Source organism: Bacillus rossius, chromosome 11, assembly GCF_032445375.1.
Source record: "Bacillus rossius redtenbacheri isolate Brsri chromosome 11, Brsri_v3, whole genome shotgun sequence".
Lineage (NCBI taxonomy): Eukaryota > Metazoa > Arthropoda > Insecta > Phasmatodea > Bacillidae > Bacillus > Bacillus rossius.
The window spans coordinates 42925833-42951165 of NC_086338.1; the positions used below are offsets into that span (position 1 = coordinate 42925833).

Below are 25333 nucleotides of genomic sequence, written 5' to 3' on the forward strand. Positions count from 1 at the left end.
GATGTTTTCCAGCTACAACAAACCTCGCTTGGGCCAACATAGAGGTTCCAAATGGCAACATTCCAGGCATAGCGTGGCGACATGAACAACCAGGTTAAAATTTAAAAAGAAAAAAATCACACTTACGCAATGAAAAATATACCGCTTTTCTCGCAAAACAGACAAAAACAGCTCGCACAACCATAGGTCTGAAGGTTATGAGTAACATACGTCCAATGGATTTCGCTAGTAGTCTCTGCAGGAAATCACAACACGTGTGCGGAAACTTTATACCTAGTATTTACTGTTTAATGAAAATGGGCAGTATTTTAATAAAAATTCCTTGTCGGAAATAAGGTACAAAAGCCATGGTTTAGGATTTTTTTCAACTTTTTTTTTTTTCGCTTTTATCGAAACCTTTTATAATAGTTTAAAATTCCCGGTTATTTCATGCTGCTAATTGCTATCTGCGTTTGATTGTGGCAATCAAAGTTTACGATTCAGGCTCCTGATTCTAGCGGCGTGCGCAGTAAATTATGTGCGCTATTTGCATCCGGAATTTTTTGGTATTTGAAAAGCGACTATTTTATTTATCACGCTCGGTATTATTCAAAAATATATATATACTTTAAATTTTGTGTCCGAGTTTTGTATTGTAAGTTTATTTGCAACATTAACAAACATTAGAACACATGACTTTGATCGTTACCGATGTTAGATATTTACACATCAACTTGCGAGTGCTGAAAAACTCGCTCTTATTTATTTATTTATTTATTTATTTTTGGCTGAATATTCTTTGGTCCGCTTCTCTTAAGAGTGCACACACAATGCAGGGTTCATCAAGAATGGCACTACGTAATAAATGAAACGAAAATCGACACGAAGTTTCCCGCCTTGAGGCAGGGTCTGCGCGGATTGGATGAAATGGGGGCTAAAAAGTCATAGGAGCCGGCTGTCCCAACCAAGGTACAGACATAGTTTTCCTGTCGCTCCGGCCAGCCTGGATATTGCGCGAGGGATAATGAGACGAGGCATGGGGCAGCGACGGAATGAATAGGTAGGGGTAACGGGAGTACCCAGAGAAAACACACAGACAACGTCCGCCCCGTTTCCCAATGGCGAAAAAAAAAAAAATATTGGTTCGACCCTGTCGGAGTGTGGTCTAACTAACGGTTCAATCACCGCGCCTCCCTAAGAATGCACTGCGTCGATTCATCAAACGTGCTATCGAGCACGTAAAAAAATTTATGTAGAAGAAATCACCGAGTATAAACTAGCAACCGTCCCGGTCCAACAACACGGTGTGACACCGAATTTGGAATTAGTATTTTTTTTTTTTTTTTTTTTTTTTTTACGTTTTTGGATGATTCTTGCAACGGGAAAGATTGATTTTAAAAAAAATATGGACATACGCCAATGCTGGTTTTTCACTGTATGTCATAGGGAAACCACAATAATTGACAAGAAACAGAAATACATGAACACCAGAAAAACATGTCCAATCTGCGTCGTTTATTTTCCGAAAAAACCAGCTCGTTAATTAACTGTCGTAGCTGTCTGTTCCGAGTAACTCACCGAACTCTGCTACACCAAAGTAAATACTTAATTGTAAATTACCTGCATAGAGTTTAATTGCATTTGCGAACCTCATATGTAATAAGCTAGCTAAAGTACGCGGCTTCGCTTCTGCTGGATTATAAAATTAAAAAGGTTACCTAAATAGATTAAATTTTAAGTTTTTATGAGTAAACAATTCAATAATTTGAGTAACTATGTATTTCTAATTTAATTAGTTTTAAGTTGTTTTTAAAATAACTTCAGTGTTGTGCAGGGCCGGCGCGTCCATATAGGCGAACCAGGCAACCGCCCAGGGCACCAAGTAGCTGGGGGCGGCGCAGCACGACACATAACAGCTCATATAATATGTTTAACGATTATTGAAACTAGATGAAAATGGATTTTTGTAACAGTTTGGAATGTTTATATTGATATAAGTAATTATTTAAAGTCCACGGTGACCTGTTTATGATATGTATTAAGTAAAAAAGTACAAAAAAAACACAAGCCTGCTTACATTTGATTGTTGACAAAATCTTAGGCTTACGTGATGTATTTTGAGGCAAGGAAAAGTTTTTTTGGGGTGTCCGGCCGGGGGGGGGGGGGGGGGAGTAACGTTTTTCGCCTAGGGCGCCAATTTACCTTGTACCGGCCCTGGTGTTGTGATCAACTTGGGAGTAAGTAGGCAAATAGTGATAGCTGTTTGTAGCATGTTTACGACTTACTGATTCCACTAAAACATTTGCGACTGTTTCTGAACGATAAACAAAAATATTATTCATGGGGAAGCTCTGTGTAAATTATTGCAATAAAGGTAAGTAAATTAATAACCGAGTTTCAGGACTGTAGGACGTATGCTTGAAAAACGGGACATTTTGGTCTTTAATGTCTCTGGATACGAAGAATGCATGAACAATGCAACAACCGTTGCCATTGAGATTTTCGACCAAAAACGGGAATCAGTAATTTGCATTCTTAAGTTTTGTTACTATCACACAGGAACTACGTATACGATTTTAGTTTTCATGATGTATTATGATAAAAACTTTCAAAAAATCTTATTGTTTCATCTATTGACACGACTTCACATGAATTAGATCGTTAGCCTTTATAAAAATAACTTAACTCGAGTATAATTTATTACGATAGAAAGTCAAATGTTTTTTAAGACAAACTTCCAAGACATTTACCGGAATTCAAGATCAAGTTGGATTAAAAACCTTAGAAATAATTTATTCTCCAACTTTTCTGGGGGATGGCTATTCATTGCTAACAGTGCCAGTAATAACACATATGCACGCTATTAAACACCCGTAAAACGAACGCGGTATAAAGTTTATGCCAAATACTACTCATTATAAAATACTTTGCTCTACAGCAGAAAGCTAATTCACAATTTAAATTTTTTTAAAAATTACACAGGTTAGCAAACCACTTGATATTAAAAAAAGATAAACTACGTTTCGGGACTTTTATTTATGTTGGATATGTGATAAAAAAAAGTTTAATTTATTATTACATGAGCTACTTAAATAAACAAATAACATTACATGATTCCGTAATTCGACATCTAAAAAAGTGTTAATAACGGAAAATCCGTAATACTTTGCAGCACTGGCTATTACAGACCTCGCTGGCCCAGAGAATAGGGAAATATACAGATGGACCATAAGGTTTTATTTCAGACGAGGTGGGCATGAAACAAAAAAGGGGAGGGTTATTTCAGTTTACTATACACTTGACATTTTGTAGGCCGTTTGTTTACAAATGTATCAGATGTACCTATTGAAGGTTAAATAGTAGAAAAATGCCAACTCATATAATAACATGTGTATTATGAATATTCGTTTTGTACTTGTAACATATTAACCCGTATTATTTGGATCTATTTTCATCCGACCAGCTTAACTACAGTAGATCAAACTATCCACATAAAAAATTTAATGATAACTATAAACTCATATTGCACAGATAAATAAATCTTTTCTACACGAATTGTTAATTCTTTAAATAAAATTAAATAAGTACAGCAGTGTCAATCGTCAGCCGTTACGAAAACTGAGGAGTAGACAAACAAAAGCAGAGATTACGAGGATTCCGTAGCATCACTGCTGCGTCATTTCTACCTCTCTCCCTGCCGTCTCCCATTCCGGCCGTTACAACTAGCATATAGCATGCCTATCCCCTTCTTGCCGTCTTCCCATTCCACCGCTAGCGTATGCGTTAGAGAAACATTGCCGCTGAGGCACTCTCCTCCTCTACCGGTTCCCCTAACCATGTAACTTACTATTCTCCTCGTGCGATCGGAATTGTCGTAACGCTCGAAAATTTGTTGTCCCCTCAGAGAAGAAGTTTTACTTCAAAAAAGAAAGGGGAGAAAATGCAAAAATTTCACGTCTGAAGGGCTAAAGAGATCATTCCGACCTGGCATTCTCACGGTCCCCTCCAACATATGCGCCCTAATAAGGTAGGGTGGGAGTAGCATTCCAGTTCGCTTTTCATTAACATTCCAGAGCTTTTAAAAGAAAACAGATTTTTCTTTTCCTAACCTAACTAAAACTAAGTGTATTTTGGAGGGGTCCGGGTTAGGGAGGGACCTAGGTGCGTCTCAGGCCGAAGCCTATACGCCTAGTCATGCTGGGATTAGCCATGCAGGGAGAGGGTCGCATGCATCATGTGCTAGGAGGGGATTGGCCAGCCATGGCAGCGATTGGCGCCATGACTAACTACCCTCACTCTTAAATCTAGACTATAACTAGAGATAGGTTGGGCCCAGGTAAAACCTGCATAGACACAGGGAAAACCCTGAACACATTCATGCGGGATGCAAATTGGCATGTATTACGTGTAGGAATTTACAGGAGACAAAGAAAACAGAACTGTTAGGGATCGCTCCGGGAAGCCTAAGATTCACGCCGAGTATTGGACATGCCCGAAGATTACCGAATACCTCTGCCTTCGGGTGATTTCGGAATTCTTTTGTTTGGCTATGTAGCTAACCTATCCTAACCAATCATCCTAATTTTAAAGAATATTAAATGGACCTTACCTATCATAACCCACTGTCCACACAACCTAACCCAACTGACCATTTTCATTCTCTGTATCACAGATTTGTAATACATAAACCTAACCTAATCATTTGTTGATATGGTGAACTATTAAAACACAATGTCAGAAAAACCTTGTCAGAAAGTAGTTGTTTTTATTATTATTATTTTCCCTTTTATAAAAATTACTTACCTTTATAATTACAAATTTGTTATTTCAGAAGAACATACATAAATGGTGTTTTATTTCTTTTTTCATTCATACATAACTTTCTAGTATATGTAACACTCACATTGACTAGATTTTCTCATTGGTAGCATAGGAGAAGTTAGCATTGACATTTCCGGCAGACGTTTTTTTCGCCAAAAAAAAAAATAATAATAATTCCGAAGACACCCGAAGGCAAGTGTTCGGTAATGTTCGGGCACGTCGAGTACTCGGCGTGAATCGTAGGCTTCCCGGATCACTCCCTGTTTGCTCGGGAGGGTATCAGAGCGGCTAAGGACCAGGGGCGCAACAACAGGAGGGGGGAGGGCAAGGGTATTTTGCCCCCACCCCCCCCCCCCCCTCTGAAACTTTGTAGTGGGGGCAAACGGGGGCAAAGAAAGTGCTGTGTAATCAATTTTTTAGATGATAAAACTGCTTAAATAGCACAATTTTCCACCTTGAAATACATATTTTCCCGGGGTGCTTCAATAAGGGGGATCGATTATTCTTTATAAAAAGGTATATTGCCCCCCCCCGCCCCCTTTGGAAATTTAGTTTTTTTTTTTCTAAATTTTTTTTGCTTGTTTGCTTGAGTCCTGTGACAGCTCTCGTATAGAGTGCCGCCCAGAAACTCGTGCAGTTTTGCTTTGGAGTACCTAGTCCACTGGACTTTTACCTCCTGCCTATGGGATTGATTTTAAAGTTTTAACTAAAATTTCCATATCATATTAATGGCTATTTGCCTGCTTAGTGCAAAAATTTAGTTGTTGCGCCCCTGGCTGGGGCCACCGACCCAGCACATGCAGTCTCCAATCCCCGGCCTGGCCTTCCCGCGTCTCGCGGGAGACAGGCGCCCGCCGCGTGCAACACGCACTGGGGGCAAGGAACAGACTTTGTTCTCGTCTGGGCGCGGGGTCGACCCGCGGGTCACGCGACAATATAGCCCGCGCCGCGCCGGCGGCCACCGTCGACGCCCGTGCGGCCAGGAAGTGGCCGTTCTTCTTCTTTTGTTTCTTTCTCTCTCTCGGATATTCCCATACCAATATGGCGGACGCTTGTTCACATTTGTATAAACGACTGTAGTTAAAGCCGTTCGGAAGGAAATTATGCCCATACGGTCTCGCTATCTCACTCGATAATATTTCAAAATAAATAAAAAAATAATCTCTTATGTAAATATATTTTTTTAGGATTTAATTTTTTTTATATTAATTTACTCATTTTACAATACTGGAATACAATACTGAAATCAACCAAATGGTTTTTGTTGATTGAAAATTGTAGGATTTTATAATAAGTATTGTAAATTAAAAAAAAAAAAATATCTTGAAAAACTAAATGTTGAATCGCAATACTATTTTTTTTTTTTTGGTGTAGATAAGTGTCTCGGGGTCTGCAATGTTCACAAATTTTTCACGGAAAGATAACTTTAAAAAATTCAGAAACCTGAGTAATTTTTATATTAAATAAGCTAGTGGTCTTAAACTTTTGTTAAGCACTGAATGTATGAAAAAAGGTCTGAAGTGAATATTCATAATATTGGTATGAGTTGAAATGATCTATTTCACGCCAATATTCAGCGTTTTAACCTCAAATACAAGTAGGTACAGCTGATGCATTTGTAAACAAACGGTTCCTATATTGGTATGTGTAGTACAGTGATTTTCCCTTTCCTTTAGTTTTCACCCCCTCCCTCCCCTTTTCCAAGGAATGGACCTTATGCTCCAGCCTACGATGTAAGAAACCATTTCTGAAAAAAAAAAATACTAACTTTAAAACACAGGAAAAAAAATTGTGTCTGTGGAATCTACGCGCAACAGGAGTGAAACTTCATGCTTATTAAATTATTAGGTATAGTTAGGGACCGGAAAAATTCGCGGGTTCAATGACCTCTAGGATGAACTTTATAGTTCTACGTACACTCGGTCAAATATCACCATCTCATTGGCTGCTGTCTTGCGAAGGTGTCCCAACGTAGCGGCCTGTGATTCGATACAGCTTCGGTTGAGTGTTTCTCACCGGCCCAGAGTCGTCCAGGTGAGTTGTGAGCCAATAGCAGAGGCAGCACTGAGGTATGACTATTTGAATTTCAGGCTGTCGTGAAATGAATACGCGAATTTTTCCGGTCTCTACTTATGGGGCCATAACGGTAGACCGACATCCTTTGATAAGCAGACAGATCGTTTTACCAGCAGACAGTAGACCGAAAATCGTTTTACCATCAGATAGTAGACTGAAAATAATTATACCGACAGACTGTAGAACAAAATATTGTTTGACCGACAGGAAGTAGACTTAAAATCGTTTTGAAAACAATTATTCACAAGACAGGCAGTAGACAAAAAAAATAGTTTTACCAAAAGACAGTAGCTCGAAAATAATTATACCGACAGACGGTGGAACAAAAATAGACTTACATTCTTTTTGCTCACAGTAAATTTAACAGGCGGACAGTAGACCAAAAAAATCGTTTAACAGACAGACAGTATGCCGAAAATAGTTTGCTCTACAGGCAGTAGACCGACAATGGTTTCCGCCGATAGTCACTCAACCGAAAAAAAGTAAATTTTTTAGAGACACGCGTTCCGTTGGACTTGCCGTTAGACCGAAAAAAACAACCTAATATTCACTTCCCGTGAAAGAAAAAAATAAGAGTTCTTAATTTCGGCGACAAGCATTTGACCAGAGGTATTCAACGGGAATGTAAATTGACCGACTCTGGGCGGGGGAAAGCCATCATTTCACAGACGAGAGAGCCACACCCGAAGTTCCCCGAAGTTCATGCCCCTTCCCCCCCCCCCCCCCCCGCTCTATCTCATTGTATAAACCGGTGAGGCATTAAATTTTGCGGTCAATTAGGATTGGTTAGCTACATTGTAAATACTTTAAAACATTGTGGATGGTTGGTTATATTAGGTAAGTATATCTACATTAAAAATATTGTAAAATCACTTTATGGTTGCTTAGCAAATAACTTTTTAATATGTAGCTATCCAGGGCTAGGAAACCGTTTACATGATTTCACAGTACCTATCTTTAATGTAGCTATCCTAACCAAATCAACCGTCCACAATGTATTAAAGTATTTATAATGTAGCTAACCTAACGTAATTGACCATTAGTTATCATGAGTTGTCCAAAATAAACATTCACGGACACACGGCAAACGAAAAATATGGCGGCGTCCAAAAATAAATACCGTTGCCTTATTTATGGTCTTTCCTTTTATCAACACCGCCATATTTATTTACAATGAACATAAAAAAAAACAACAGAAGATGTAGGCCTACGATCGGGCTTTTGGCTCTTTCGTCTGTGAAAAGAAGGCTTCCCACACACCACGAAGTTGCACGAACGTGAGTATTCGGGTATGTCCAGAAGGACGAGTGAATCGTAGGGCTTCCCCTGGGCGGGGGCAGGTCGACCTGACTGCAGCCATGTGGCGCGCGCGTGCTGGCCTTGTTATCAGTTGCCGTCGTGCCGCGGGGATAACCAGCCGCCCTCTTGCGGGCTGGCCGGCGAATCATCCAGCAACCGTCCTTCACTGCCCGAGCGACCAGCTCGGTTATTAAGGGCGTGCCTCCCATTTCAGGTCACGATTTTATATTTATATTTATCACTAGAGACCGGAAAAATTCGCGGATTCATTTCGTGATAGGCTGAAATTCAAACATGTGTATATTATCTTTGAAAGATTTGTGCAATGGGAGTGCATGACTTGAGGCTTTTGGACATACGCCATTGCTTAGCACATGTATGTCTGCAGAAGAAAACTACAAAAAAACACCAATGACAAAAAATAAAACACAAATTAAGCAAAAATTGCTGTTGTCAGGATTTAACGCCACACAATATTCCACAACAGGAATATGGTCATCAAACAAGGAAAAATCAAAGAAAAATGGACTAACAGAACGAAAAACCCCCACAAATGATGACAGCACAAATATTCCGAACCCAAAAAAAAAAAAAAAAATCAGCACAACTGTCAAAACGAGACAAAAACACGACCAAACGAAAAGACGAAACAAACACAACAGTTTTCTAAAACAGAAATCCTGACAACAGCAATTTTTGCTTAATTTGTGTTTTTTTGTCATTGGTGTTTTTTTGTAGTTTTCTTCTGCAGACATACATGAGCTAAGCAATGGCGTATGTCCAATAGCCTACATCAAAACATGTGTATAATTCTGCTGGTTCTGCTATTGGCTCGCAGTTTAACAGGAGCTCTCTGGGCCGATGAGAGACTATCGACCAAAGAAGCGTCGAATCACAAGCTACCCAGTGGAGACGACTCACAATTTAGTAACCAACGAACAGGCGTGTTTGCTTGAGAAGTGCAGAGGATAATGGAGGCTATCCTAGAGGGAATTTTTCCGGTCCCTATACTGATCAACTTGTAGACTTTTTCAATTGTTAAACTTTCACGAAATGAAAAAATATATATATAGCGCATACTTTTTGTATGATTAGCTGCCAAAGTTACATTTTTTAACGTTTTTGGGTTGTAAAATAAGGAGAATTTAATTTATTGCAAAACTGAAACTTTTTAGGTTTAACTGAAATGCCACTGGCTACTTCGTGATATTTGTTTGCATTTCTATCACAAAATCTCATTTCATGTTTCTTGGCTGTCAAAATCGTAACACATTTTTGATAATTTGGAAATGCCAGGTAAAATTAATTAATATTTTCTGAAAGAAATTCAAACCATTTCTTGAAGTAGCCAGTGTCATTGCAGTTAAACCTTAAAAAGTTTCAGTTCTGCAATAAATTAAATTCTCCTTATTTGTACAACCCAAAAATGTTAAAAAAAAGTAAAATTTGGCAGCTAATTATGTAAAAACGTATGTGCTGTATATATTTTTCATTTCGTGAAAGTTAAAAAATTGAAAACGTCTACACGTTTATCTGTAATTACTGTAAATAGGTATAAAATCTTGACCTGAAATGGGAGGCGGTCTACTCCGAACAACACACCCAAATCTGTGATGTTTCCCTGGTGGGATCCCGAGCTATCTCAATCTTGCTACAGGAAAGATAATGTATTTAATCATTTTTGTTTATCTATTTTTTATGTAAATATTGTGTACTTTTTTCACTGTAAATAAATCAGACCACCATTTAAGAGCACATATGGAAAACTTTAAGTGTGATATATTATCTTAGTTAAGTTTTGTCATTGATCACTTCTTTGTTGTTTTTTTTGTAAAAGTAATATTTTTGTCTGTTGAAAAGTGTAAAAAAAGGTGGTGACCACACCTCAAATTATCACAAGTAAAAAAAAAGACGAAAAAATAAAATAAATCACCTGCGCAGATTTTAACTGCATTTGTGAACCTTATTTTATAATGAAATAGCTGAAATACCCCGTATTGCCCGGGCTCTATGACAGTGAAAAGGCTTCATTTACTGGATGGCTATAGTTTTTATAATCATATGCAGAAAGTAATTTTTATCTTATTTTTAAAGTCAAGTGTGCAAATTTCATCAAAAAGCACCAAAATTCTGCTTTTTTTTCTTCCAAAATATCATTAGGAAAATGACCGTCCTATTTTTTTTTCGAAATAAGTTGCGGATAGTACTTTTTATCTTATTTTGTACGTCAAGTGGACAATATTCTAATTAATAAGAACCAAAATTCTGCATTAAGAAGAGCGAAAGGGGGCTGAGAAGTAGTTATTCGAAATCTCACGTACACACAGTGACCTTTCTCTTGTTGCGAAGGTCAAGTGTGCAAAATTTCACTAAGCTCGAAATAAAATTGTAGCACAGTATAAAAAATAAATAACATAAACTCTACTTTAGGATTTAGATAAGATATAACGTGAGGATACAACTGTGAAAATAAAGAAGATAAATTACGAGGCTCTTCGTATTAAAAAAAAACCATTTATCTTAGACACTCAAAGCAGTCTCGTATGTGAGTTGTTTTGGTTTCAGATATTATTACGAGATAGTGTCGTACCTATTACACGCCGAAATATTCGGAACGGTAACGCAAAAACCACTAGGTCGTACTCACGTGACAATAAAGTCACGAATAGTTAAAATGTTTAGCCACTTGCTATTCCTATAATTTTTACTATTGCTATATTACATATACCTATATATATATATATATAATTTTTTTTTTAGTTTTCGAAAGGCTGGATTTTATTGAATCCCAAATTTGGTAGTGACGGTTCAGCCTGCACTGGTCACTTTACATGTCAGGGTTCAAATCTGTGAAATGTCTGTGGTCACAACGTTTGGTCAATAAATTTATTATTTTCTCGATCATCACTTCATTCATTAAAAGAACCTACATCTAACACATACAAATGCAACCTCTGGTTTTGTGATTCCTCCGTCTAATTAAGAGTTGCATTTTTTTCTTTTTAATTATTCACCAACCTCTACAATAGATTAATAATGATGCACAATTATATAAAAAAGTTTAAGGACATTCATATATTTATTTATTTTTCTCAATAGGTCTACGTGTGTAAATTCTCTGGCAAGCTCACTTGAATTCGTTTCCCTCTTTCGTTTTTCCTTCTTTCTTCAAATGCTTGTCGGAGGGAAGCGTGTTAACCCCTGGAACAGTTTATGTCTCGTGTGGAACAAGTTTCGCGCTCACGATGAACACGCTATGGAACATTTTCACATAACACGGTGTTTTTTTTATTTTTATTTCTCGACATGTAGCGGAGCGCGTATTGGCACCGCAAGGCCCCCTGGGTCCAGGGCCCAGTCCTGTTTATTTTTATCCCAGTGTGTGAAATAAATATACATACTCGCTGTGGTTATTTCAAAGTAAAATAATTACATATATAAAGCTTAGTTTAGGACTTATAAAAAAATAGTAACCATAATTATACCTTGTATTTCCAGGTTAAAAAACATTCTAAAAAGAGAGTGTAGGTAAGAAATAACCATGCAATTATAATGTAGCGCGTGACTGTAAAATTGTGTGTGCGTGTGTGTGGGGGGGGGGGTGAAGTCTCCGAACCTGGGTTCAGGGCCCGTAATCGATTGTGGGGGGCATGCGGCGCCGGCTGACCGACCATCGAGATCCACTGGTAACAATGGCAGGAGTGAATACGGAGCTAGGCTTCGTCATCAGACGACATGGCCCATTTACTTATCGCTCGAAAACAGTGCTCGACCACGTCTGACGATTCGGAAGCTCCGTCGATTTTTTTTAGATTTTTTTGAAGTGACGTCTAATAAATTGAAGAACGCCGGCTTCACGCACGAAAAAGTGTTCCGTTACGCACATTGTCCCGTTACGCTCATTGTACGCTTGCGCCGCATCTATCTCTCTTCCACTCGATTGGAACAACCATCGATTTGACTTTTTCGAGGCACATTAAACTTGAAACACTCCCATTCGTTTCCTACTTTTCCTATTGTCGTCCTATCCTTAACCGAATAACACAGATTGGAAGAAGTTAAATAGCAAACATGTATAAAAGTTATAGTTAAAGAAATCTGTTAGTTAAAGTAATAAACATATTTGAATTAATGAGTGCAAATAAAAGTAAATTTATCAATTAAATTGTAGATTTCATTTCACTCCTTTATATCCATACAAAATAGTGATAATTCAATAAAAATGATTCAATTTTATTCATAAAAGTATGCAATCATTTCATCAATGGTTTGTTATGACGTTGTCACGTTAAACTATCGTCCGTAAACCGACTTTACAGACAACCATATTTTTTTAGATTTTTTTTTTTTTAAGCGAAACTTCTTTCCTGAGGGGGGCTAAAACTTTCGATAGAAACACGAAAATTTCCGATCGCACGTGGGGAATAGTCAGGTACGTGGTGGGGGAAACCCGCTTAGACGAGGAGACGGCAGGTGAGTTATAGAAATGACGCCGCATACTTGCACATCTGCAAGCTTGAATACTTTCACACTATCCTTTATTTTTTACCCAATATCATAATTTAGCGCTCGCAATCTTGCATTTTTTTTAAATCTGCGACCTCATAATATAATATGCAATTAGTTTCACTTCTGTTCCGCGTGGATCACACACACACAAACATATTTTTTTTTTGGGGGGGGAAGGGGGGAAACATGCCATTGCTTGTTAAACTGTATGGCATAATAAACCTCAATAATTGAAAAAAAAAAGATAAATATGTAAACACGCAAAAAAAAAAAAGAGCCAAAACTCAGCTGATATAAAAAATCTACTTTGGCTTGTTTTTGTGTTTGCATATTCATATTTTTTCTTCCTTTATTGATATTTTTTATGGCATAATACAGTTTAAGCAACAACGGCGTATGTAAAAAAAAACACATAAAATCAATCTTCTCCTTTGCAAGATGCATTCAAAGAAAGAATCTCCGGCACTAAACAAAGTCACTTCTATAAAATATGGTCATTTAAAACTGATTCCACGATGCAAAATCAACGCTTCAGCCGATGTTTTTTTTGGGTAATAAGACTACTGGGAAGCGGACACATCAGACGACTGGAAAGTAGAGACAGGCAACTGCAAAGCGAATCACAGATAACTTATTAGCGGAGACAGACTGTGGATAGCAGAAACAGAATACTGGAAACAGGAGGCAGACGACTGCAAAGCGAAGACAGACGCCTGGAAAGCGGCGTTAGACGACTGGAAAGTGAAGAAAGAAGACTGGAAAGCGGCATTGGACGAATGGAAAGCGAATAAAGACGACTGGAAAGCGAAGACAAAAAACTGGAAAGGGACGACAGATGACCGGAAAGGGAAACGAATGGAAAGCGAAGACATAACTGGAAAGTGAAGACAGATAAATGGAAAGCGAAGACAAATAACTGGAAAGCTGCGTTAGATGACTGGAAAGCGGACACAGACGACTGCAAAGCGAAGACAGACGCCTGGTAAGCGGCTTTAGACGACTGGAAAGGGAAGACAGACGACCGGAAAGCGGAGACAGACGACTGGAAAGCGGAGACAGACGACTGGAAAGCGGACACAGACGACTGGAAAGCGGAGACAGACGACTGGAAAGCGGACACAGACAGAGAGGACACAGACAGAGCGGTTACCTGGGCGTGACGCTGGACGGCGTGCCGGCGGGCGTGGGCCGCTTGTCGTCGTGGATGTGCATCTTGGAGGTGAGCCTCTTGAGCACGTCGTCCATGGTCCTCTTGGCCGGGTGCGTGTTGTTGTTGTTGTTGTTGTTGAGAGCCGACAGGCTGTTGTTGTTGTTGTGCGTCTTGAGGTCGGGCTCGAGGGGCGGCGCCTGCTCGTGCCGCAGGCGGATGGCGCTGAGGGCGGGCAGCAGCGCCGCCGCCGCCCCCGGCGCCGGCCACACCAGACGCTGCTTCTTGCTGGGCGCCGCCTCCTCGCCGCCCCCGGCCGCCTCCGCCTCGGAGCGCGACGACGCCGCCGACGAGGAGGTGTTGCTGTCCTCCTGGTCGGAGAACATGCCGCCGCCGCCGCCGCCGGCCGCCATCACCGCCGCCTCCTCGCCGCCCCCGCTCTCCTGCAGCTTGCTCGGCGGCGACTTCCTCTTGGACGACATGCTCCTGCCAACACACACACACAGCTCCGCTCAGCACCCGGCTAAAGCTGGGTTTACGATTGATTTCCTTAAGAATTATAACTTAACATCGAGCACACGATTAAGTCAAAACTACAGTTTTCCAGTTTATGATTGACATAGAAGTCGTTTATTCTAACCCCAATCACAGCACAAAACACATGGTCGGCCATTGTTTGAAATGGAGAAGCATGTTTGAAATAGGTTATTGACAAATGGGATATCTATTTTTCGAAATGGATGATGATTACAAATTACAGATATACGAATTCTAACCCAAAAACTGCCTCGCTCGGTCCAATAATAAGACATAAACTTCCGGTTGAAAGGTTCCGGTTTGTTGTGATTGGTCGCTTCCCTTAAGTCTTAACGAAAAATATAAAATATAACCATTTCTATTAAGTCTTAAGTCATCATATGGTTCGCACACGACCCGTCAAAATTCACACACGACAATCATAAACCATTCCACTAGTTTACATAGAGTCATATGGTAAGTACATGACTAAGTCTTAAGTCTTAATTCTTAATTTTCAATTGTAAACCCACCTTAACTAACTACCTGCGCGCCGCAGACACAACTTTATAACACCACGTTTCTTCCAACATAAATTTTCTTGTCTAATACTAATATATTATAAGTAGAGACCGGAAAAATTCGCGGGTTCATTTCGTTGATAGGCTGAAATTCAAACATGTGTGTACAATTCTGCTGGTTCTGCTATTGGATCGCGGGTTTAACTGGAGCTCTCTGGGCCAAAGAGAGACTATCGACCAAAGAAGCGTTGAATCACAAGCTACCCAGTGGAGACGACTCACAATTTTCAGTAACCGACGAACACGCGTGTTTATTTGAGAAGTGCAGAGGGTAATGGAGGCTATCCTAGAGGTCATTGAATCCGCGAATTTTTCCGGTCCCTAATTATAAGAATTATTAAAGTTACGTTTATGTATTATTATGACAATTCAAGTTCCCAAATTGTATTCCGCTATCATTAAGTTTCTCATTTTGCACACCAATACATCCACCTATGTTCACGAAAGTGAATATATATACGGTCGCATGTCGTCACACGCGGGTCCGCCATCTTGTCGACTTCGGCTCGTGGCAATAGCAAAACCGGCATGCGCATTGGACCTTCCAACCTGTTAAGATTTCCGTTGAATATTGCACGTGCACTTCATTGCATTTCCGTCGCATACTTATATTTCACCTTCAGCATGCCTAAAGAACTATAACTTAAAAAAAAAAGTGAACGAGTATTCAGTACTCGCTGGTGATGTGTAAACATACCTCGGTAACGAGAAAAATCACGTATTCTCATGTTATTAACTTACAAATAAACCTATACCTAATATGAAACTCGGACACGAAATTTAAAATAAAATCCTTAAAAATAATGCCGATGGTGATAAATATACTGATCAATTAAAAAAATGTTTTGCTGTTCAAGTGCATACTAAAATTTCGAGACGCGAATCACACACTTTTATTATGATCTCACCGCTAGAATTCGCTGCATGAATCGTAAATGTTGCCTGTCGCCATCTTACACAGATGGCAGCACGGCTCCGATAAAAGACTTGAAAAAATTACTCAATCCTGGCTTTGGATCTGATTTCCGACAAAGAAATTATTATTAAAATACTGTCCATATTGTTGAAATTCATTGAATAGGTAGTTAATACATACTATAAAGTTTCCGCATAAGTTACAAGTTATGATCCTATGGTATTACTAAAATATTAACATGAAAAACATATTTTAAAACACATATAACATTAAGTAATATATGTTTTTATATTTATTTTTGCTTTAACGACTGAAATCGTCTGTAAATAAATACTGCAAACGAAACCTTAAAATGTTATTATGTTATTAAAATAAGTAATTTTTTTTTCAGTAAACCAGATTGAGTCCAAAGATAATAATCTAAATTGGAATATACAGCAGGATATGTATTATAATAATTGTAATACCGGTTTTATAAACTTTTTAAGACTATTTTTAAAGTTTTATTAAACTATTTTAGTTCACCGAATTATATATTGGGGCAGTTTCACCATCATGAAGTTTCATCTGATAACATCAGTACGTTATGGCGTGTCTCCCCCGGATGTTCGCGAAAGTCACCAGGCACGGGTTCACGTCACCACGCGCCGGTCCGCCATATTTGTTGCACCGACTGACGCGCGTACCGCCGCGCCGACACTGGCTGAAGCGGGGCAGGCCTCGCCATCATGAAGTTTCATTTGACAACACCAGTACCTACGTAATGGCTAGGGGCAGGAAATTTTCGCGAATAAATATGAACGCCTCTTAAATTGCGACAAGGTACACCCGCACCAGCGGTTTCTTCCTTGTGATTGGCGGCCATCTGCGAGAGAAGTCGTTTTTTTTTTTTTTTTTTTTTATCGAGCCACTCAGGACGCGTTTGCTTTCGCACCGAACTACTGTGATTGGTGTTGCATCAATCGACATGTACCTAAAAAAAATAAAACAAATTCAACCAATCACGAAGCACAGACGTGCTACATTGTTTTAACTTATATGTAGAGACCTGCAAAATTAGCGGATTCATTTCGTGATATGCTACGATTCAAATAATTATACCTTAGCGCTGCATCTGCAATTGGTTCACTGTTAATCTGGAGTAATGAGGGCCAATAATTAGAGACCCTCGCTCAAAGAAGTGTCGAATCACAGACACTCGGTCGAGACGACTCACAAGTCAGCAGCCAATGAACAGGTGGCATTTGCCCGAGTGTGTAGAGTGTAGTAGAGTCTATCCTGTATGTCATTGAATCCGCGAATTTTGCAGGTCTCTACTTATATGTAACTAGTCTCGGAATCTTTTCGCGAAATATGCACGGCCCCTAGTAATGGCGTGTGTCCGCGAAGGTTCCGTGAAACTTACCACACGCAAAGGGTTCTTGACCGCCATCTTGGTTCCGCCGAATGACGCAGGGTACCTCGCCCGCGGGGGTCGGCCAGCGCGCGCGCGGTCTGACGCCTGATTACAGAAAACCCATTTCCGCAGCGCGCACAGGGCTCCCCCGCCTCCTTACCTCGCCAATCCTCGGCCATTTCCTGCAGCAAATCGCAGTCCAGGGACCTTGCCCCCTCCTCCTCCTCCTCCTCATCCTCATCCTCACGGCCACCGTCGACCACTTCCTCGTCTGCTTGGGGTCTCCGCGTCCTTTCGCCCCCGGCGGCCCGACGCGTCCTCAATTTCCCGCGCGGTGCCGGCGAACACCGGTGTTATTTTAAAACTCGTGGCCAGAGGCCTAATGCAGGCGGGAAGAGGGACTCTGGAGAATAGCTGCAGCAATGGACTAAGAAGACCGCCGCTACGGCTGCAGCAATGGACTAAGAAGACCGCGGCTACGGCTGCAGCAATGGACTACGAAGACAGCGGCTACGGCTGCAGCAATGGACTAAGAAGACCGCGGCTACGGCTGCAGCAATGGACTAAGAAGACGGCGGCTACGGCTGCAGCAATGGACTACGAAGACAGCGGCTACGGCTGCAGCAATGGACTAAGAAGACCGCGGCTACGGCTGCAGCAATGGACTAAGAAGACGGCGGCTACGGCTGCAGCAATGGACTAAGAAGACGGCGGCTACGGCTGCAGCAATGGACTAAGAAGACGGCGGCTACGGCTGCAGCAATGGACTAAGAAGACCGCGGCTACGGCTTCAGCAATGGACTAAGAAGACCGCCGCTACGGCTGCAGCAATGGACTAAGAAGACGGCGGCTACGGCTGCAGCAATGGACTAAGAAGACGGCGGCTACGGCTGCAGCAATGGACTAAGAAGACCGCGGCTACGGCTTCAGCAATGGACTAAGAAGACCGCCGCTACGGCTGCAGCAATGGACTAAGAAGACCGCGGCTACGGCTGCAGCAATGGACTAAGAAGACCGCGCCTACGGCTGCAGCAATGGACTAAGAAGACGGCGGCTACGGCTGCAGAAATGGACTAAGAAGACGGCGCGGCTACGGCTGCAGCAATGGACTAAGAAGACCGCGGCTACGGCTGCCGCAATGGACTAAGAAGACCGCGGCTACGGCTGCAGCAATAGACTAAGAAGACGGTGGCTACGGCTGCAGCAATGGACCAAGAAGACCGCGGCTACGGCTGCAGCAATGGACTAAGAAGACCGCGGCTACGGCTGCAGCAATAGACTAAGAAGACCGCGGCTACGGCTGCAACAGTGGACTAAGAAGACCGCGGCTACGTCCCGCTCCTAACCGATGGAACAGGAGACAACCAGCATGTAGGCTATCGTGTTCACGGTAGAGGTTTTGCAAGTGGATTTATCACTGGCCAAAGCAGTTATAAGATGAGACCAAAAAAAAGTCCGGCGATGCCGCGCTATAAGAAGCACTAGCGAGCGTCACACATATCATCCCGCCTTCACCTACACAGATGCACACCCCCTTTTAATCCCTTAGCCAGCTGCGGTTAACAAAGCACAATGAAACTCTTTAAGACCGGGTTCATAAATTAAAGAAGAAAAAAAAAACAACGCGAGAAAATCGCGGCTATTATATAAAACACGCAAGACGGAAGACGTCACCAACAGTACAACACAGAAATGACAAAAAAAAAAAAAAACAGTAGAAAACGACTTCTTTCCCCGTAGCTTCTTTTGATAATTCACATTTATTACGAAAAGATATAAAATTAAACATTATTTTGATTTAAAAAGAACGAAAGTTTAAAATTTTCTAAACGTAATAGCGGCCTATTCTAACACAAACAACTTCGTTGCATTCTTTAACACCTAACGTGTGCGTTTATTTTTTTATAAGTTTTCTAAACACTTCAACCGCCAATACGGAAGGCGGGAAACGGCAAGCCTAAAACGCGAGAAGTTGAAAGTTTGGCCGATGTTCGCATTGCTTAATTATTTAGGCCCGGTTTATTTCTTCTCGGCGGCGAGGAACCGGCACAGAGAGGCTGGCCGCTGGACCGACAGGCGTCATCTCTGCGCAGAGCCGTGATCTCGCACGAGGTCAGCGCGGGATCAACCCCCCTCCCCCCTCTACACCCCCCCCCCCCCCGGCCGTCACGTGCCGATAACAATGACTCGTCGCACAAGAAGCTCCGCCGCTTCACGCATGAGGAAAAAAAAAAAAAGCAATATGGTGGTAACAAATTTTCCTTCTTCGGAATGTTTTTTTTTTTTTTTTTTTTTTTTTTGTGATACCACGCGAAGTATTGTGGATGATTATCTCGCTACGTAGGTACGTGTTGTGTTTTCTTACGAAGCACACGCGTGGTTAACAGCAAATAAACATTTTGTTAAGTTCCTAAACATCCATTTCGTGTTTTTTTTTTTTTTTTACATTTGCATCGCGTGGGTGTACAAAAAGCTTCACTTTCCTACGCATTTGATTTTTTTTACCCCCAAAAAAAAACAAATTTTAGATGAGATACCACGGGGAATAAGTTTACTCAATGAATTAGACTCTTAAAAAGAAGTTCACGGGCCATGGTCAGCGGGCTGCAATCTGTACTTTACTTAACTGCTAGACACCTGAAGATGGCGACTTTAATGTTCGCCGGAACGCAACATTGTTGAACGACATCCAGGCGTGGCTGAAGCCCCATAAGATATCCGCCTAATAGGTCCATATCTTCTTACATGTTCAGGAACGTGGACATGAAATGTTTCATAGAGTAGGTTATTGTGTTTCACAGGATTGTCGTTTGTTCAAAGAGTGTTTCTATAAAAGACAGAAGAAGCCAGCCGTATACACCACACTTATATATACATATATATAAGAATCATAATTTTTTCAAGCACAACCTGACCAAAAATTTCCTCTCCCGCCTCCTAACGAAGCCATATAGCCAAGGCGTCCCAAACAGTTGCACACATCTGATTGTTTCGTACTTAAAAGTGTTAATGAAATTTTGTGTACACACTAACCTTAAAGCGTTACACGCAACTTATCTAGACACGCGATATGATAAATGCTCAAAGAAATTCTAGTGGTGTCTGTTTACGATAAAGATTTAAAGATACGCCGTGGGCGCACGAGTAGTTTCTGTTTCCGGATTTAGTTTTCAAACTTTATTTTCAGAATAGTAAAAATTGCTTAACAAACGCGTGTTTTAAGAATAGTTTTTAATGCATTAAACACCCGAGTACAGATTCGCGAAAGCACTCAATGGACTTGCATTACAATTTTATCTTCATTGCTTCACGATTACAATGTTATGATTGGTACTACTCAAATGTCACAGTTGGCGTATGCACGACGAGAAGACTGCACGTCTGTTCAGAGCCTTGCTCTTAGGGGCGAAGACGCGCCTGAAGCACCAGCGAGCGTCGCACTTATCGTCCCGCCTCGCCAGACACAAAATAAACCTCGGGTTCAATTGTTTGCTATAAGACGGCCACACATCCGGGTAGACCTTCGCTTCTGATCTGATCCGTGAACGAGTTTATCTGTTTGGGTCTTTTGGGAGCGTGTGACGGGGCAGATAAGAAACAAAAAACATCATCGTTGAGGATTGTGTCGCGACTGGAAATACAGAGGCTGATTCTGTTTTTAATTTTATTTTATACTGTGCGGGCTTAAATTGTCTTTTGCAGTCCGTTCTGTGAGAAGTAATTAATGACAGTCTTGTAAGTGTGTTGCGAGATGTGTTGTTCTGTATGACGTTAAATAGAAAATGTAGCTACTCAAAATTAAAACTTATAACAAACGAAACAAAAATTGGGCAGAATCTCTTGCACTCTACTACCCCGTGAAAGGGATGGGGTGGGAAAAAAAGGGAGGGGGAAGAAGCTTGTAGTTGAAAAGAAAATTTGTAAAATGTCAAAGTGAATGTAAAATACAATAAAAAATCACCAGATGGAGTGTCTTCGTGTGTTAAATTTAACTGGAATTAATTGAATGGTCGCTGCTCGATTTCTTGTTTTGAAATGTTCGGAGTAAAAATTAAGTATATTTTTAGGAACAGAATTGACCCCCAAAATATCACCCAAAGCTTACTTTGTAGGTTAGTACACGTATTTCTATTACAATCCCACGACAGCAAGGTTTCAGGAGGTTATTATTTTTTCGACGTGATAACGTCTTATAAATCGATGAACGCCGGCTGCACGCACAAAAAAAATTGTCACGTTCCGCCTGAGCCGAGCGTGCAAGGAACCGGCCAACCACCCGTGCGAGAAACTCTTCTATAATATCAAACAGGTTAAGGCGGGCTTTTCAACTATAATTGTTCGTGATTATATTTAATTAAAAAATATTTAAATTAAATTTGAAAAAAAAACTGTAAATAATATTTGAAAATTAAAGAAAGTATGCTATTTCTCATCAATGTTTTCTTATGACGTTATCATGTAAAATTATCGTCCGTAAAACTGACTTTACAAACATCTTTCCCCCCCCCCCCCCCCCCGGGCCTTTTTTTTTCACTGCAAGGTTCCCGGATAGTTGTTCCGAGACCACGAAGTCCTTTGTCCCGTGCTGACAGACGCGGCGCAGAAGCAGCTCAGCTCGCAACTGACGTCAGCTCGGCCGGCCAGTGTTTCAGACAGGCGGAAATGAGTTAGGAGAGGGGAGACCGCGTCTGTATTTTCAGCGAGCGAGGAGAGCGTCTTCCCGTCTTAAATCAAAAAGCCCCGAAATCCTCTCCAATTCCTAAATCGCGGGCAGGAGACGTGGCATTGGACGTTCGCCAAATTGAAGGCCTGGGCCCCGGCTATGAAACAACAATAATAATAATATAATAAAAAAAAAGGAATGTCACTCCGGCCACCTCTCTAAAATGTCACTAAAACTGACACTGCGGTAAGCCAAGCGCATTATAAAACTTCCGGCAAATTAGTTATCCGTAAGCTATTTAATGCTGGTGATACAAACACGCTGAAACATATTAAACGTCAAACTAAAAAAAAAAAAAAGGTTTGCCAGAATATTTACGATTTACCAAGAAAAGTTTGAAGCGTTTCTAGTGTACGACAGTTACCAACTGAAAAAAAATTATATTTGAAAACTTTAAATGTTAAATGGTCTCAGTTGTTAATAACATGACAAATGAAAATATTCTAAAATTTCACGTACAAGTCCTAAAGGTAGTATATTTCTTTTCGGTTTTTTTTTTTTGAGACGACAGTAATTGCCGGAGCTGCTACGAGCGTAGTTCAACAACATCCCTCTAGCGCGTTCGAGACACCCCCAAGGCGTCACGGAAGCGACCTTCAAGAGAGGGGAGGGTTGGTTGGTCCACCCCACTCCCTCTTCTCCACCCCCCCCCCCCCCACCAACACCCCATCGCACACCAAAAACCCCATAGCGCCTCATTTCCTCAAGACACAGCCTCCCCCACACAGGAGATGAGCTCCATTTCCTCCCACTAATGCAAGTCGGGTTCTTAAAACCTTCCCCGGCAAGATACTGGCTGGCGTCTTGCGCAGGCCTTGCATAATTTACTGCTTCCCCCTTCTCCCCCCCCCCTCCCCCCCCCCTCGATGCTGGGTCGGCGGCGAATCCTCGCTCAGCTGGCCGCAAATTAGCACGGGCTAATGAAGTGGTGTGGTGTGCGTGTGTGTGTGTGGGGGGGGGGGGAGACTTGCACGCAGACATCTCTCTCTGCACCCGGGGCAACCCCGCCCTTCTGCTTGCAGAAGTGTTTGCTTAGAGGCTCCCCCCCCCCCCCAATTCCAATAGAAAAATAAGCAATTCACTATCAATAGGGCTATGCAGATTTCGAGACTCGATGAAAGTTAAAACACTGTAGCATCGTCTGTGTTTCGTGATTGGGTGAGTTTCTCCCAGGTAGCTACATATCGATTGCAACAACGCCAATCACAGTGATTCAGTGCCGAAGTAAACGCGTCCTGAGTGGCCCGGTCAAACAAGGCAACGACTTCTCTCACAGACGGCCGCCAATCACAAGTAAGAAACTACAGGTGCGGGTATACCTTGTTGCAGTCTAATAAGTGTTCAGATCTTTTCGCGAAAAGTGCCTGCCCCTAACTATCAACTAAATTAACATTGTGAATGGAACAGAAAATATTCATGTGAAATTACAGATTACTGGTTAAATAAATTGCGCATTTGCGTGGAAACAACGGTATCGCTACAAAATAGAGCTCACAGATTTTCTGGGTTCGCATTCTTACCCGGGCATTTTTCGATTTTCTTTTTTTTCTACGGTTTCAAAAAAAAGTCATACTTGAATGAAACGTCAATTGAACTATAAAATTATGAGAGAATTTTCGTAAAAAGGAACTAGGTATTATACCTCTCTCGAAAAACGTATTTCATATATGAAAAAAATAACTATAACCATGTGTTGTTCAAAGTTACAATATCTTTCTTGTAGTATTACAAACTACTTTATTGGCAACTGCGGTTTCATAAGGAATTATTTTTTAAAAATAGATAAAATTTTATTTTCTGTGTACAAAACTAAATAATGTGCGCGAATTCACTTAATATTTATAGTCTGTTGTATCATAAAACGTTATGGTTAAGACAAATAAATGTGCGTTTAATCATGTTTCTCTCGTTTTCGTAAAACCTTTCAATGCTCAATCAGAAATGACGAGGATGTTATTTATTTCGATAGCTGTCTCCGAAGTTGTTTGTCGGGTCACAAATTTTTCCTTTTTTTTTTTTTATTAAACGTAATTTTCAAACTGTGAAAGTTCACGCAAGTGAAAATAATTATGAACAATTGCGTGAATCTTTACTATTAAATAAAATTTAGTAAATAAAAAATCATTTGGAGAAAATTTGAGACGAAACATTAAAATGCAATGGAGCTTTCGTGACGAATGGCATGAAAATACCTCGAATAATAGTTTTGAAAGGAAAATCAAATTATCAAAATGGTGTTTGAGACCAGGCCTTAGGGTGTAAATGTAACCTTTTGGACAGACGCTCTTCGTTTAAAGCCGGAGTCACAACGCCACGACACGACTGACACGACACGACAGACACGACACACACGAGGTCGTTGTGACGTCAACACGACAAAATACGAGCCCCGACACCCCGCAAGAAGTAGATGTTGTTTCTAATTTCGGCGTGTCGTGCTGCCCGAATGAAAGCAAAACGGAAACCTCAACAGAACCAAACTTCAAAATTATTTACCTATTTGGTAAATATTCATCTCGGAACATTGAAATTTCATTTTACGTGTGATTACACTTTCACATTTTCAACGTGACTTCTACTGTTTATTACGTTTAGTTTTAGTATTTAACATAGCTAACGGCGGAATTATTTTCTATCTCTTACATGGCTAAAATAAACTTAAATCACACTTTATGCAATAGACGACCAAATGTCATATTGTCATGCACTGCAGCTATCGACAGGAAATGAGAGATTCCTATAGGACCTACAATTTTTTTTTTTTTTTTGGCGCATTGTATACCTACTGGAATTTATGGACGCATTTGGCTTGGAATGATTTTTCAACAGCCATAGGTATTAGAGTTCGTCGTGGTATTGAGACCATCAGCCATTAACTTTTGTCGTGCTGGATTTGTCGTGTCGTGTTGGTCGTGGCATTACACCGTAATGTCCATGCCCATGCCCACGCTGTCAGAAGCCTGAATAAGAACAAGGCCGAGGAAAACAACAGCACTTGACCCGTGCTCTTTGCGCCCGTGTAGTTCAAAGAAGGCCAGCCACTGTCTGCAAGCGCGAAGGAATGTGGAAGCGAAACAGCAGAAAAACGGTTACATCATTGTCTGCGAGATGGACGAGATACGCACACTGTTTTTCTCTCTCTGAAAGCTAGCAGCTAGGAAAAAATAAAATCAGTGTCTCTTACCGGAATGCATTTACAACTTTCTTTGAACGGATCTTGTAATCCGAAAGATTAATTTATAACGTTTTTTTTTATGGACACGCGCCAATGCTGTAAATCTTAGAAAAATCTAAAAAAAAAAAACCAACAAAAAGAATACATAAATGAACACACTGAGAACAAGCTGAAATCAGCCGATAAAGATGATTC

General features: G+C 40.8%; 1 protein-coding gene across 1 annotated transcript in view; it reads right to left on the reverse strand.

Annotated features, from left to right (window-relative positions):
• Positions 1 to 23491, reverse strand: part of LOC134536455 (transcription factor SOX-13-like) — a 193797-nt gene extending 170306 nt beyond the window's left edge. The window contains exons 1-3 of the mRNA XM_063376172.1: positions 23484 to 23491; positions 17310 to 17531; positions 13835 to 14317 (exon numbers count right to left, since the gene is read on the reverse strand). Coding sequence (XP_063232242.1) covers positions 13835 to 14317; positions 17310 to 17531; positions 23484 to 23491 — 713 coding nt within the window. The remainder of the gene's footprint in view (positions 1 to 13834; positions 14318 to 17309; positions 17532 to 23483) is intronic.
• Between the last annotated feature and the right edge of the window lie 1842 nt (positions 23492 to 25333).